The sequence below is a fragment of the Loxodonta africana genome, chromosome 23 (assembly GCF_030014295.1).
Source record: "Loxodonta africana isolate mLoxAfr1 chromosome 23, mLoxAfr1.hap2, whole genome shotgun sequence".
Lineage (NCBI taxonomy): Eukaryota > Metazoa > Chordata > Mammalia > Proboscidea > Elephantidae > Loxodonta > Loxodonta africana.
Genome location: NC_087364.1, coordinates 805,714 through 820,600, shown reverse-complemented (window position 1 = coordinate 820,600; position 14,887 = coordinate 805,714). Strand labels below are relative to the sequence as shown.

Below are 14,887 nucleotides of genomic sequence, written 5' to 3'. Positions count from 1 at the left end.
AGATTTGTGTGTTTTTAGGCATGATGGCTCTGTCATCCTCAATAAAGGGTCCAGATGGCATTTTTGGGGAGGGGCGCATCCTGTTTCCTAGAATTTTGACACTAGACCTGACTGGCAGACACTCAGGGCTCCTTCATCCCCAGTTCCCATTCCTTGGTGAAGAGAAATGTGACCCAGCATCTCACCACACGTAGACGTTAGGAACCAGCAGCTACACTGCTGTGTGGTGATGGCGCCCCAGCTTCCCATCTCAGGAGTCACTTTAGGTATCGCCTCTCCCAGGAAGCCCTTCTAACTGTTTCCAGTCTTGATGCTTCTGTGGTTCTCTTTGTCGTTAAATTCTCCGTGCTGTATTCTCATTTTCTGTTGAATTGTCCAAATCCCCAATTTAACTGTGCTTTTCATGGAGGTAGGAACTCTACCTCCGACTCTCTAATCTGTTCATAGTGCCCGGCACATCAAAGATGATCAATAAATGTAAATTGGAAAAGTATACGAAAAATAAAATGTATGTCTCTCAAGTTCAGTGCCGTGTTATTACTTCTGCATCTCTTCCCAGCTGCGTTCTTGGAGCTCAGTATGCATGTTTTCTTTGAGTTATAAAGTTGCTTGGTGGGGAAGTCATTTCCTGGTCTGTATGTTTGTAGAAAAGTCTTCCGTTTTGAGGACATAAGCTGTAGGTAGCTGAGCGTAGCGATGCCAATCAGGACTCTTGTACGTCTCCCCCGTGTTGATAACCATTGATCGGGTTGTGATTTTAGGATAGAAGAAAATCACCTATTTTAATCTTTTTTTTTTTTTCTTTTTGTATTCTCAAACTGAACTTCAAGCCCTTTTATCTTCTTCTTGGGGTGATGTCATAGACCTCTTTTTTCTTCTTCCCATTCATAATTCCCCAGTCTTAGAGGAAGTTCCTAGTCCCATTTTTTATAGAGTAAGACAGAAGCAGGCAGGTCAAGCATTTGCTTGTGGACTCAGAAGAAGTGACTGTCAGTCACAAAAGTACAAACCACCAGAACAAATGGCATCTTCGTGCAAGTAGAGAAATAAAGAGCGGGTTTTCAGTCTGACCTGCCCTTGTGTTTTCTTTTTCCTTACCTTCCAGGCCGTTCCTCAACTACCAGAGGATGTACTATGTGTTTATCCAGATGTTGTCCTGTGGTCCTGCATGGTTAAGCATCATCCTGTTGATTACTGTGAGCCTTCTTCCTGATGTTCTCAAGAAAGTTTTATGTAGGCAGCTGTGGCCCACCGCAACAGAAAGAACTCAGGTACGCTGGCGCTTCTCCCGAGCCAGGGCATCGTTGCACGCTTAGTTTCCTAGCTATAAGGCTGAGAAATAATAAAATTACAAAAGATAGTATAAAAGGCTTGGGTTTCATAAAAAAGTGATCAGTCCGGTTGCTGCTAATGAATTGCATGATGATAAATGATTTTAAATGCTAAATTAGTGAAGTTGAAGGTGACCAATGTTTACATTCAAACCTAAACAGTTGGTCAGCTGAAATAAGAAAAAGAATATGAGAAAATTTAAGCCAGTACAAAAAACTAATTCCTTTATGTAAATCCAAAAATTGTTTTAATTAATCATTACTTTAGAGGTTAAATCACATGATTTTTAAGGGTGGTGAATTCTGCTCAAATGTTTAGCATTTATGTTAGGAAATGTTGGTTTTTGATAGGGCTACTTATTTTCCACTCTGCCAAGATCTTGGCCAACAAACTGAATTCTGGTTTCAGGAAAGAAAGGATATTTGCATAATTCCTGGCCTGGTATAGGGAAAGGACATTTGTACAATTCCTGGCCTGGTATAGGGAAAGGACATTTGTACAATTCCTGGCCTGGTATAGGGGGAAGGACATCTGTACAGTGCCTGGCCTGGTATAGGGGGAAGGACATTTGTACAGTGCCTGGCCTGTCATAGGAGGAAGGACATTTGTACAGTGCCTGGCCTGGTATAAGGGGAAGGACATTTGTACAGTGCCTGGACTGTCATGGGGGAAGGACATTTGTACAGTGCCTGGCCTGTCATGGGGGAAGGACATTTGTACAGTGCCTGGCCTGTCATGGGGGAAGGACATTTGTACAGTGCCTGGCCTGGCATAGGGCTCCCGACAGGTGTGCACCAGGTACTTTTGTGATCGTTCTGCATCTCACCTGTGTTTTCAGGAAGGTCCTCATCCCTTCGGCATTACCCATGCTCCTGGCAGCACTTACCTTTGCCGTGAGCCTCATGATTTTGTGGGAGATTGAGTGGGCGCTCCCTGCTCATGACTCAATAGTGTCTGCTGGCTGACAGCAAAGCCCCCAAGCCCTCATGGCAGTGGAGAGGCTTATGTAACCACCCACTGGCCAGAGCTGACATTCTTTTCTCTCTCCCGTTTTCCCTGTTTCACCAGGAAACCTGATTGTTGACTAGGGGCAAGATAATGGTTTTCCCTCACATTGTGATCTGGAGTCCACCTGTGCTGCAATCACTCAGAGTTTATTAAAAATTCAGATTTTGAAATTCTATCCCCAGAAATTTTTATTCTTTCTGTAGAGGTGGGGCCCTAGAATCTACACTTTTAACAAGCTCCCCAGTCAATTTTTATGCCCCCTGAAGTCCAAAACCCCAGTAAAGAGAAAGAAGGGATCCTGGTGAAAGAGATGAACCCACAGCAATAACTGACCCTACAAGGCAGGCCCCGTCCCTTCTAGAGCGCAGGACGACTGTCCCGGGTGAGGGACACAACGAGAGCATAGAAGAGAAAGGATGGTGGCAGCTACGGGGTTAGGCAATCCATGTATCCTAGGACCATGTTCATTCACTTTTTTAAAAACTCAGATGATATTAGTGGCTTAAACTTCCAAATTGTGTTGGCCGGTGTTTGTGGTGGAAAATAGGTAGCCCTGGGTCGGGCTTAGGGTAGAAACAGTCTGTGTTCATGCGTGTGCCCCAACTATCGTTGACCCCAGTGATTTGAATTGGATCCTTGTTTGTATGCTTTCTTAGAGCTTTTGTGCTAATTTAAAATGTTGAAACCCAGTGCTACAAGTTCCTAAGTAGTTCCCTTCTTTATGCCTCCTGCCGTAGTTTCCTAAAATCAGTGTTTACAACACTCAAGATGAGATCTCTTCTCAGTAGAGTAAATATAGACTAAAATATTTTTTTATAATTAGTACTGCTTTTAAACAGAAATGCAATAAGAAAATCTATTAGAAAAATCCCTTTCAGAATATCCCTTTTCTCTTTCACAAATAGAAGAAATATAGCAGAAATATGAATTTCACCCTGACCCTCCAGAAGGTATGAAATCCCAAGGGACTTCTGTACAGAGGGCTGAAGAGCTTCACTGCTGACCAGCCAGAGGGGAGCAGGCCTTGGTGTTAGGGCTGCGAGAGCAAGAAACTCTGAGAGTATCCCTGAGACTCAGCTACCTCACTGTGCTTTCGTGGAGGTTATTAAATGCCACCCCCCACCCCAACCAGCAGCATCCCCCCACCACCACCCCTTTTTTTAATCCCTGAGAGGAAGCTGTAGAATACCGCTTTTTGTCTAAACGAGGTCTTGAGTTCACGGGCTCTTTTTTGGCGATGTCGCTTCATGCTAGAAGTAAGTGACCATAACAAATGCGTCCTGCACGTGGGAGAGGAATGCCGAGTCATGGGTTTGACCCCACGAGAATGTGGTTCCCTGCTCAGGCTGGTGTAAGGCAGGTAAGCCTTGCAGAGGCTGGTCAGCCTTTCTGAAAGTGCGTTCTGCAGAACGCGTGATTTGCAGGTATTAAAGGATGTTGGATGGTGCCACAGCCAGACAAGTTTAAGACTGGTAGGGTTAAAGTTGCTAAAAGGCTGTCTTACCGCAGGACTTCTCAGAGCCTTTATGCTGCTAATGTCACCACAGTTGTCAAGAGGGACGGATTAGAATGTTGTGCCTCTCCAGTATATTTGACCCCAGAACCCTTTTTATACAGTGACAGCAGCTGGTTATTGGCTTATTGCTATTGTAGACCTTTATTTTTCTTGAGAGCCAAGAGTAACCATTATTAAAACCAAACAGATGGAAACTCAGGAGGCATAATGCTGGGATGGAGCTAGGCAGTACCATTGTTAGGGAGAAGGGTTATTTTGTGGTAACAGTGCCCATGTCTGTTTGCTTAGTGTTATCAGCATTAATGTGCAGAAGGAAGTTGTTGGCTTTTAACTGGACTCACCGCCTTGTGTTGTTTCTCTTTTCCCTTTCCTCGTTTCCTTTTGTCTTCCAACGTGCTTTGCATAAATAACCACTGCCTTGTTTAAACCTAATGATGTGCATGGCCCCTCCTGAACCTCCTGGGACTAGCAGACTAAACACCAGTGCCTTTCTGTTGAGCAGTCCACCATCTTTATGCTTTCTCAGACTTCCAGCAGTCTGAGTTTCTAATGGAACACAAGGTGACTCTTCTTCTGCCTTTTTGCATGTTTGGGATTATATCCACGGGATGATAGAGCTAGTGATGAAGTGTGTCCTGAGATGTGGAAACTGAAGCCAGGTTGTATTTTCTATCAACAGCTGTAACCATGTTTCTCGTGTCCATTAGAAGTATCAGACTTCAGCCGCACCATCGGCGGGGGTCAAGTTACATCTTGATCTCGGGCACAAGTAATGACTTAGGGCTGTGCCATATTAAACGCTCACGTTTTCAGATTAGTTATGTATACATGAACATTTGGGTGTCTGCAGCTTACAAGTTAGCTTCTTACCACATCGTGAAAGCCCTTGAGCAAAGTTGCACCCGTCCCACCTCCTCCCCCACAGCCTGTAGGGAACCAGTGACCACACCTCCACTTGTACCCAAACCAGCCACACCCACGCATAGGGACCCTACAGGAAAGAGTAGAGCTGCCCCATTGGGTTTCTGAGGCTGGAATCTTTACGGAAGCAGACTGCCACATCTCTCTCCTACAGAGCAGCTCCTGGGTTTGAACTGCTGACCTTTTGGTTGGCGCCGAGCGCTTTAAGCACTGTGCCACCAGAGCATCTTCCATTTGTCCAAGACGCTAGAATTCACTCAGCACACTCACTTCTGTGAACCCACTGAATCTGACCACAGCCCCGGGAGGTCGGTGTCACCGTCCTCATTTTGCAGATAAGGAAACCGAGGACCCAAGATGCTTGAGTGATTTGCCCAGGGCCCCCAGAGTATTAGCAGGAAAGTCAAGACTCAGGCTGCGCCATACCGACCCCAGATAAAAAAAAGAGGGCCCAAAAAAGTGCTTTGTATCAAACACTTCATCAGCTTCCTGTTCAACTTTTTATTTTTTAAAATCTGATTGTTTTCAGAAGAAGCCTTCAAATTTGCCTTAAATTATGACAGTGGCCTATTCCTCAGGAGTATGGAGCCATTCACACAGCATTTTTCTGTGGTAGCTGCCAACTCTGAAAGCCTTTTCATCAGAGCCAGGATTTCAAAAGAACAGATCACTGTCTAGAAATTATTTTCTGTTTTTTTAGTAGTTTGTTCGTGTACCTAGATATTGCATTTATGCTTCAAAATTAATGATACTTTGAAATGCATATTTGGTTTTACTGTTTTACCAACGCAGCTTATTAAATCGGAAAATGCGTAAAGCAGAAATGCTCGCTTTTTTCTTTTAATAACAGTTTATCTCCTATACATTTTAAACACTTTTTTAAACCAACAAGAGAGTACATTTCTAAAATTCACATAAATTAGTGGCAATCAAAAATGTTCCAATCTGATGCCATCAGAATTTGTTAGAATAAATTACGTAATTTCACCTCACTGTTGATACACTTGAAAACATTTCAGATGAAATTACTAGGAGCACTTTAACAAGTCACAGGAGATCCTTATGAAATTGATTCAATCATGCCAACGGGGCTAAAAATAACTATTCTGACTATCAACGTGGTTTATTAGCTCTTTGTGAACGTTTGCAGACCTAGACTCTAGCTGCCTAGAGAAGGCCGTGACTGAGCTTTCATGATTTCCACAGCCTCTGGGGCTCCGGGCCTCGAGGCCCCTGGCTGTGAGCACCTGCAGGTGTAGCCATCGTCCACACGCTAATGAAGAGGACCGGGAGGCCAGCACGCTCGTGACCCGAGCACAGCGACTGCCCTGGATCGCTGCACAGCCGCCCAGCGTGCTGCAGAACTTTGGAGGAATAAACATCTGACTCAGGCTTAAGAGGAATATACTTCAAATGGACTCTCTTTCTCCTTTTCTCTTTTTCTTATGGAAAAACACCACAGGCACCATGTTTATTTTAAATTACATATATGTATATGTGTGTGTATACATGCACACACACATATACACGCACCTACTTGTATGTGTGTGCGTGTCCCTCTTCCTGCCCACACAAGACCTGATAAACACCATTATTTGTTTAGCTCATCCTTCTCACCAAGAAATATTTTTGCCAATCCAAACCTGCTACAGAGGCTGCAGTTCTTCAACTCCTAAAATTCTTCTGTTCCTTCTTACTGAGAAACTAACAGAGTTTGAGTAGGAAATCGTAACTCTTCAGATTTCCAGTCGCCTGGATCTGCTAGCATCTTGGGCACCATCACCTTGACTCTTAGGGTGCTGCGTCTCTTGCCAGGTTTGATTAGGGGCATGGGCACTGTCCATTCTTCTCGGGAAACTCCTGGCTACTCTTTGTAGAGGCGCCTAGCAGTGCCTAGGAAGTTGGTACACAAGATGCTTTTTGGCAAGTGTGGCAGGGTGTTTAGCTTTAAGGTCCTGGAAGTGCTTCTGTGTTGGTAACAGATCCTTGACTTCACTGCACTGAGGGCAGGAGCGTGGTCAGACCGACCGTGGATCACACTCAGACGCCGGAGGACTTGGCTGTGCTGCTTGGTGGCTTGTCAGTCTCTGCCTCTGGCACCTGCACATACATTTGGTGCTGCGGCCTATCCTTTAAGCCCTTTCACTATTGCTCAGTTGTTGAGTACGGTTTTTTTTTTTTTTTTTTATGTGAATGACACTTTTAGGAAAGACATGTTTTTTCCTAGTAGAGTGCTTGTGCTCTCTTGCAAAAAGGCAACTGGCAGGAAGAATCCTTGTGCCTGCACTGGTGTCTTTATACCTGTTCTAGCCACCCTTGAGTCACTTACTCAACAATGAATGTCACAGACTCCCACTTGGAAAGGCTTTTGAGTAAAACAGAGAGTATCCATTTCATGTCCATGAGGTGTAGTGAGCAGCCACAGGTTTGTATTAATCCAGAAACAGATTCTAAAATGGTCTAGAGGCAGAGGGATGGCCCATGGTAATAGCCACAGAGCACTAGTAGGCACTGCCCCCGGGCAGTTGATGAATCAGTTTGATTGAGATAAAAAACCTACACTATTTGGATTTTTGCCCTCCACTCTGAAACGTCTTTCAGGCTTCTCTGATGTTTGCCTCAAGCATCTCAGTGTTTTTCCTCATCCTTGCAGAGGACAATGAGACATAAAGCACCTGTAAGCGCAGTGCCACGCACCGATGGGCCGCTCCTTGAAGAACCTCTTACCGCTTCCGAAGCCTAATTAGCTCAATGATAGGTAACGGAATCGCACAGATGTTGACAAGTTGGGAGTCACTTCCTTGGTGTGCTGTGATTCTTTGAAACTGTTTTTCCTCCAAAGTTTTTGCTGTGCTGTGCCGTTTTTATAACAAAGGGTAATGATGCAAAAAAAAAAAAAAAGATGAACATTTTTTACACACACATAGTTGCTCTCCCAGGTAAGTGATGTGCCTGAATGACTTTGCTGCGTAGGGTAGTGTATCGTGTATCCGCACACACGTGTGTATATACGCACATACCCGTCACATATGTGTGCTGTGGCTAGTGTTCAGCGTGCATACATGCAGCGTCAGCCCAACTGGTCACATTTATGGCTCGTGCTGCCGGAATACAAGCTCCTCCCCAACCCTTTGTGGTGGAAACAGTGTCATTCAAAAGGTCTCTCAGGAAAGATATCATTTCAAAACCAAAAATGGAATTGGCGTGATCTGCATTGAACAATAACCCAGCTAAAGGTTTGGTATGAGTCCATTGTTCTACATTAGCTGAAACCTATGTAACTTATGTCTCGTGTCTGAAAAATACGAAGATTGTAAACGTAACTGCTCGTGAAGCATTTTCCCACCTAGACCTCTCAGAGTTTAACAAACACATCCATCACCTAACTTCTCTATCTAGAAGTAGTCATACTTGGGAATTATTATTTAATTGAAATAGTTATGTATTGTACAACTTCCCATTATTCTCTCACTGTCTTGTTAATAATGTTGATGACACGTTAGGCTATTAATAAGCCACGCAAACCAGTGTATCTGTGGTGTATACAAAACAACAGTAGGATGAAATTCTTCAGGTGGGCTTAGTCAGCACGAGGTCTACCCTGAGCTCTGTGGGACAGTACAGTGACACCCGGTGAGGGTTTGTCTTCCTGTCTTTGTGGTGGTGGTTCAGCAATTTTATGGTGAAGGAACGAAACTTTATTAGGCTTTAGGACTTTTGAGCTTCACCAAATGACTATGGTAATTAAAGGAAGGAAGCCATGTATATTTACAAACCATAGTCTTTATCTCCCAGTTCTTCCTTGTCTTCCCCTGGAATCATGGAATGGTCACTCTCGGTGCCAAAAAGTAGGAGACGTTTGTAGTTGGAGTATCAGTAAACACATTGCCTTTGTATAATATTTGAAATGAAATGAATGCCATATGACCTGTCTTACATAATGAAAACTGATGACCTGATCATTAGTTGAATCTAGCAGTTCCCACTGGAAGTAATCGTATTTATCTTCATTTTGAAATGGCTCAAGTCAGTTTTAGATCAGATTCTCAGGGAGGTTAACAGTGATCATTCCAGGGACCGAACTGGTATTTTTTTGTTGTTCTCTTGACAGAATACATCCAGGCAGTGTCAGGACCACGTTTCGGAATTCACCTCTCTCGCCTCTCTACAAAGCCCCAGCTACCAGAGCCACGACCTCACCAGTCCTTCGGCCATGGAGTCTAGTTCTCACTCTAAAAAACTGATGTTAACCTTCTGGAATAGCAAGGAGTATTTAGTACATCCATCCATCTTTGGTCTTTCAAATAACTGTTGCAATTCCAGTTCAAGACACTACTACCATGGGTCCAGCCTGGAAACACCTGTATGACGGACAGATCACCAATTCACGCCTTTGAGAACTGCATTCTCGAGTGTGTGTCTGTGTGTCTGTGTGTCTGCGTATGGGTGTGCTTTTTCCTTAGTTTCCAGAGAAGGAGAGAAACAACACAGCTTGTCCTGAGAGGCACTTAGCTCTGACCTTCTGGACTGAGCACTTGAGTTGTGGCTTCCTCCAGGCCTGGTGGCTTCTCGTACTCTCCTTTGTGCGTTTGGTTGGACTGCTAAGAAGGGTGTTCTGGCCCTGGAAGACTGGTAGCAGTAGATGATCTCTTTACCCTGAGTCAGGGCTTCTGTGTGATTATCCTCTCTGTCGTCCTCTGTCACTTGGTGTTACTTGAAGAGAAGAGCGCACCAAGTGATCTACGTGTTGAGACAGCGGGTCAGTGTTGAGCCGGAGCAATCACCTCACACACCCCTGGTGACCGCCATTTTGAGCATGTCTGCCAGCCGTGTCCCTTTCATTCCTCCTTGTGTGCAGTCTCTGTGGAAGAGATTGGTGTTTTCTGTGCACTTCCTTTTCTCAAGAAATCCCCCAATACTTCTGTTTTTGAAAGTGGCCAGATTAGACATTCAGGCAATCGTGTATTTGTTTTCCTGTTAGAATCATAGGCCTTGCTTTTGCTTAAGTTCATCCTCTACATGGTAAGGGTGTTTTTCTAATGGGTTATATCCAAATCTAAGCTTGTTTTGCCGAAGAGAGATGTTAACCCTATATGTTGTTGAATTTGTTAATGTCTTCTCTTTTCCCATCACCCACTTGCCTCTGTGGAGAAAAAAAAAAAAAACCCGTATTCATGTGTGAGGAATAGGTAATACTGTTAACGTAAGCTTTTCCAATAGAAGTTTTGAGATATTTATCAGTCACACTCCAAAGGGTAAAGTTTACTTATTTACTACTTTTGAAGATTTTTTATTTCATAGGTTTTAGGGAAAGGAGTATTGGTTTCGGGTACCCTACGGTAACTGTGAGGAGCCCTGATGGCACGGTGGTTAAGCACTCAGCTGCTAACTAACTCAACCCACCAGCCGCTCCGCAGGAGAGAGATGTGGCTGTCTGCTTCCGTAAAGATTACAGCTTTGGAAACCCTGTGAGGCAATTTGACTCTGTCCTATAGGGTTGCTATGAGTTGAAATTGACTCCACAGCAATGGGTTTGGTTTGGTTTGGTTTAGTTTGGTTTAGGGTTAACTACTTGGCTGTGGTGGTCAGACTCCCCTTTGGCTGTAATATTGAGAGAGAACCACTAGGGGGTGCTTCTGTCAGAGTCTCTTTCAGGCTGTAATGGTCATGCTGACAAGATGGCCGCTCAGTTTTAAAAGGCAAGGTCGTCATCTTCTGCTCCCTTCAGTGCTCTGTAGTTCTTACCAGACTTTGCTCTGATTTTTTTTTTTTCATAGATCTCTCCTTTATCTTAGGATTTTGTTCACTGTTTTATTTGAGGTGGGCAAATGCTCCACAAGGCCGCTTTTTATAAAGCTCCTGTTCTTTTCTGTACTGGTATGTCTATTTCTGAAGGAGCCCTGGTAGCACAGTGGTTGAGCGCTTAGCCGCTAACCGAAAGGTCGGCGGTTCAAACCAGCTGCTCAGCAGGAGAAGGATGTGGCAGCCAGCTTCCGTCAAGATTTCAGCCTTGGAAACCCTGTGGGGCAGCTCTGCTCTGTCATACAGGGCCTCGGAGTTGGAATCACCTCAACAGGAACAGGGTTTTGTTTTGTTTTCCCCTTTGGGTTTCTATTTCCAGAAATGTTCAATTTTACATAACCTCAGTGGACCTTAAAGAAGGTATTTCAGTTTGAGATTCAAACTTCAGACATTAAAACCAATGTCTTTTTAAAAACACATCACCCAAAAGCTGAAAGGAAACACCTTCTCACTGCTAGATTTCATATCGTGAAAACTGAGACTTTTCTAAGTGAACGCTGAGATCTGTTTCTGTGATGTCTGATTTTAGATACTTTTGGAAGTTCAGGTTTCACCATTTGATTGTACAATGTTTCACCTTTAGAGTACGTATTTGAACTAAGGGATACGTATTATTTTCCAAATGGAGAATTAACAGTAAACAGTGCAGTAGCTGGAATAAGTGAAATATAAATATCATACCAAAGATTAGGATAATGAAGTTTTGACCTAGAATTAGAAAACAGAATAAGGAAGCACCGTTTTTGTCCTGAAGCTTGTCTTTACCATTTTGTAAAAATCCCTTCCGGTTCCGGTCTCGTCAGATGACTGTCACGAGATCATGTGTATGGTGACTGCGTGCCTGGTTGTCACACTTCACGCCAGACCCTGCAAAACAGTGGTGTATGTGTTTTTACAGTGACTTAAAGAACCTAACATACGGGTGTAGGTGCAACACCTGTAGGGGCAACAGATTCTCTCTGTATGTTCAGTTAACAGATTATTTGTAATGTATTTTTTTAAAAATCTTAAAATTGCCTTTGCACTGAAGTATTTTCATAGCTGTTTATATCTCTTTTATGCATTTATTTGTTAGCATACCATATCTAATTTTTAAAGTATGTTCTAAAGGTTTTATTTTTTAAGTTGATGAAATTTTGGCCACTTTACGTTTAAATTCTGGTGAGAGTTTTGGCTGGATGTTTCGTATCTGATGAATGTGAAATTTTCAGATCGATTTTATTCTCTATACCTCTTAATTTGTTAGTGTTTCTGATGACAGTAATTGTTGACGTTTAGAGTACAGTAATTTGCTAAGCTTCTTCTGTGTAATTTATTGCAGTTTCATCTACGTTTTCATTTTTGTTTTTAGTTTCCATTCTTCAGCCTTAAAAATAGAAGATTCTTGCTTAGTAGTGCAATACGCTGGGTCCCAGTTCTGCCTACTACCTAGACATTTACCGTATGTCCTATAAAAGTCACTAAACTTTTATGCTCTCCAAAATGTCTTTTCAAAAATTATTTAGGAAATTATTAAATGCACATGCCTAATAATCTTAAATATCTAAAGGGCACAAGATAAAAAAAAAAGTGGGGGGAGGAAAAGACCACTGAAATGACATTTCAGATATGATTTAATGCAATTTTTCACCTTTCAATGGTTCGTGTTTACTTGCCTTTAACTTTAAAACAAGTAATGTCAACTTTAAGCGTTTTTCTTATTTTAGAAAATCTAATTCACTGCTGCACATGATGTTTGAATAAATTATCATTGTAACTTACCATGTTGGTCCCAATACAGGGCTCCTAATTCCCATTCCATTCCTTTAAAAGCAAACCATTTTATAAATGTGCGTGAGCAGCCCTGATGACATTTGTATTCTCTTGCCTTCAGCTCCTACTTCACTCACGGCCATATGCATACGTGTGCAAGCATGTATGCACACACACAAGTACATACACATGTATGCACACACAAGTACACACACACATTATACTTTCCTTAAATCCTGAACATACCTGGCTTCTTTCTAAGGTGACCTTATGGGGGTCGCTTCACCGTGTCTGGGAAGGTCAGGCTTCCTTAAACCTCCTCTGCCTCACTGGTAACATGAGGCTCCTTGGTGGCATCGGTAAGCCTTTGCACAGCACACAACAGGGTTGAAAGCCACGGCTTTGTTTATACAAACTACTCACTGAAGGATGTAACAGTGCCCAGGGCCATGTTCATTCCTTTCAAGGATGCTCAGCTTCCCCAGTTTAAACCTCTCCTCTGCAGCTCAGCACCCAAGACAAGGTGGCCAGAGAGCAGAATCTGGAATCGGCCAACGCCCGCTCCGCATCAGATCTGCCTGCTTCTAGGAGCCCTGCCATCGCCGCAGCAGGAGGGCCAGCCCCGAGCCAGCAGCAAGGCAGCTAGGGGTAGACAAGGTTTCCTTTTCTGGGCAACTGAAGTTAAAATCCACATCAACCCACTCCTATGCATTTGAATAATAGAGTGAACAAAGCAGACCAAATAAAAATACCCTTGAGGGTTGTAGCTCTCATAAGATGCTTAGTGAGTGTGTGCCTGGATGAATAAGTGAGGAGTAGTAAGTTTTGGAGATTTAGATGGAGAGAAAAAATGACTGTATGATAGCAAGTTTTATAGAACTTCTTGGTTTGACTTGTTGAGCTTCTTGCAGCTTTAATTACAGAAAAGTCTCAGACGTGCTGTGGTAACTTTTTAAATTGTCGGGCATCAACCAAATGTTGAGTGCAATCGGAAGGAAGTTTTTTAGTCTTTTTTTTTTTTAAACCACTAAAGTTCATATGCCTTGCACTGACTAGTAATGAACTAATGCAACCACTTCTATTTTATTTTTAAATTAATATTATTTATTTGACTTTATACAACAACTTGGTATGCAGTCCTTTGCATTCTACATTTCTTTTGGAAGTCACCCATTTGTACTTTAAAACAGGAAAAATGTCAGTTGACAAATGCGTTCTTTCTTATGTTGGCGGGTAGGTGAATGGGACTGAGTCATTCTGACAGAGTGTCTGTAACAAAGCTTTAATGAAAATGTGCTGAAAGTATTAGGAAAGGTGATTCTACTTTTGCAGAAAAAAATCTAAAGATCAGTTTATATAGCTTTATTTTTTACCTTATTGAAATATATGGAATTTTAATATGTGTATATTGTCTCTGACTTAAAATTATAGTGTTTGTCTGCATTGCAACTTAAAATTTCTGTTCATTATGTGATGTGATAAAAGAGAGGCTTTGAAAATGTATTAAACAGAATGGTATCTACAGTTATCATCATAAATACTGGAATTTATTTTTAAGTGATTAAATATAGTAGGTGCACTTAACTTAATAAATCAGCCTCCAATCAGTAATGTTTAATTGGTAATAATTCATTAACCTGCTTTGAAAAATTAAATTGTGAATTAATCTAGTTCTTACATTTCTGTAAAGTTTATTTTGTATGCTACTGTTTTTAACTTTTATTTCTGTAGGTAAAATATGATTTGATAATAATTATATTGGACTTTTCTGTAGATTATCTAAGCAGGAGATGTAATCTGCTTGCAATAAAGAAAAAAAAAATACCTGGTTTAGTTTCTTTATAAATAAATAAAATCATGTAAGTTGGATGTAAATTTTCTGTTAACAGAAACTATAGAGTAAAAACACTGTTTTGAGTAAAGATGGGAACTGTATGGTGGAGATCCAGAATCTCCTCAACTTTCCTGAGTTTGTGGGGTTAGGGTGGCCTGCATACCTCCAGTCACTTCTTCCTTGTCTTGCTCCTGCTGGACCCCCTGGACACTCACTAACTGGGCTGTTTCCACGGCGTCCTCACCACCACGTGCACCGGACTTTCTCCTGCGTTCACCAAGGCCCAGATGCTAGAAGACTATGGTGTTGACAGACTTGTCCAGAAGTGTGGGGAATGGTAGCGGGGATTCCTACACAGTACAGGAAATGTAAATATTTAATTTCTTAGAGTTCTGGACCGTCCCCACTACAGAATTCCTCACTGACTGCCTGTTGCCATGTTTCCAGAGCCATTTAACCCTGTTCTAGCTAGATTCTTTTCCCTTCCCTTCTCTCCTCCAAATTCCAGGGCCCTACTATTAGTCTCCTGGAGTCTATCAGTCAAGCCCAGCTTCTTTATTATGTAGAGCAATTTAGGTATTCTTGACCACCCTCCTTAGTAGAAACACTGGGTCCTGCCTAAGGCACCCTGTAATGGCCCCACCTTGGCCTCTGGAAGGGCCCTGTGGCTTTGTCCTCCCACCACCAAGGAGTTCTTTACGACTGCTCTCTTCCCCACTTGT

General features: G+C 42.6%; 1 protein-coding gene across 5 annotated transcripts in view; it reads left to right on the top strand.

The window, feature by feature from the left end:
* Positions 1–14,155, top strand: part of ATP11A (ATPase phospholipid transporting 11A) — a 222,842-nt gene extending 208,687 nt beyond the window's left edge. Inside the window, exons 28-30 of one of the 5 annotated variants that reach the window (XR_010319085.1) lie at positions 1,106–1,271; positions 5,984–6,592; positions 7,431–7,446. Coding sequence is in view for 4 of the 5 variants with exons in the window: in XM_010594013.3 (XP_010592315.1) it covers positions 1,106–1,271; positions 8,889–9,146 (424 nt within the window). In the remaining variant the exon portion in view is untranslated. The other 4 variants (XM_010594015.3, XM_023553205.2, XM_010594013.3 and 1 more) reach the window with 4 other exon arrangements.
* Positions 14,156–14,887: the final 732 nt, after the last annotated feature.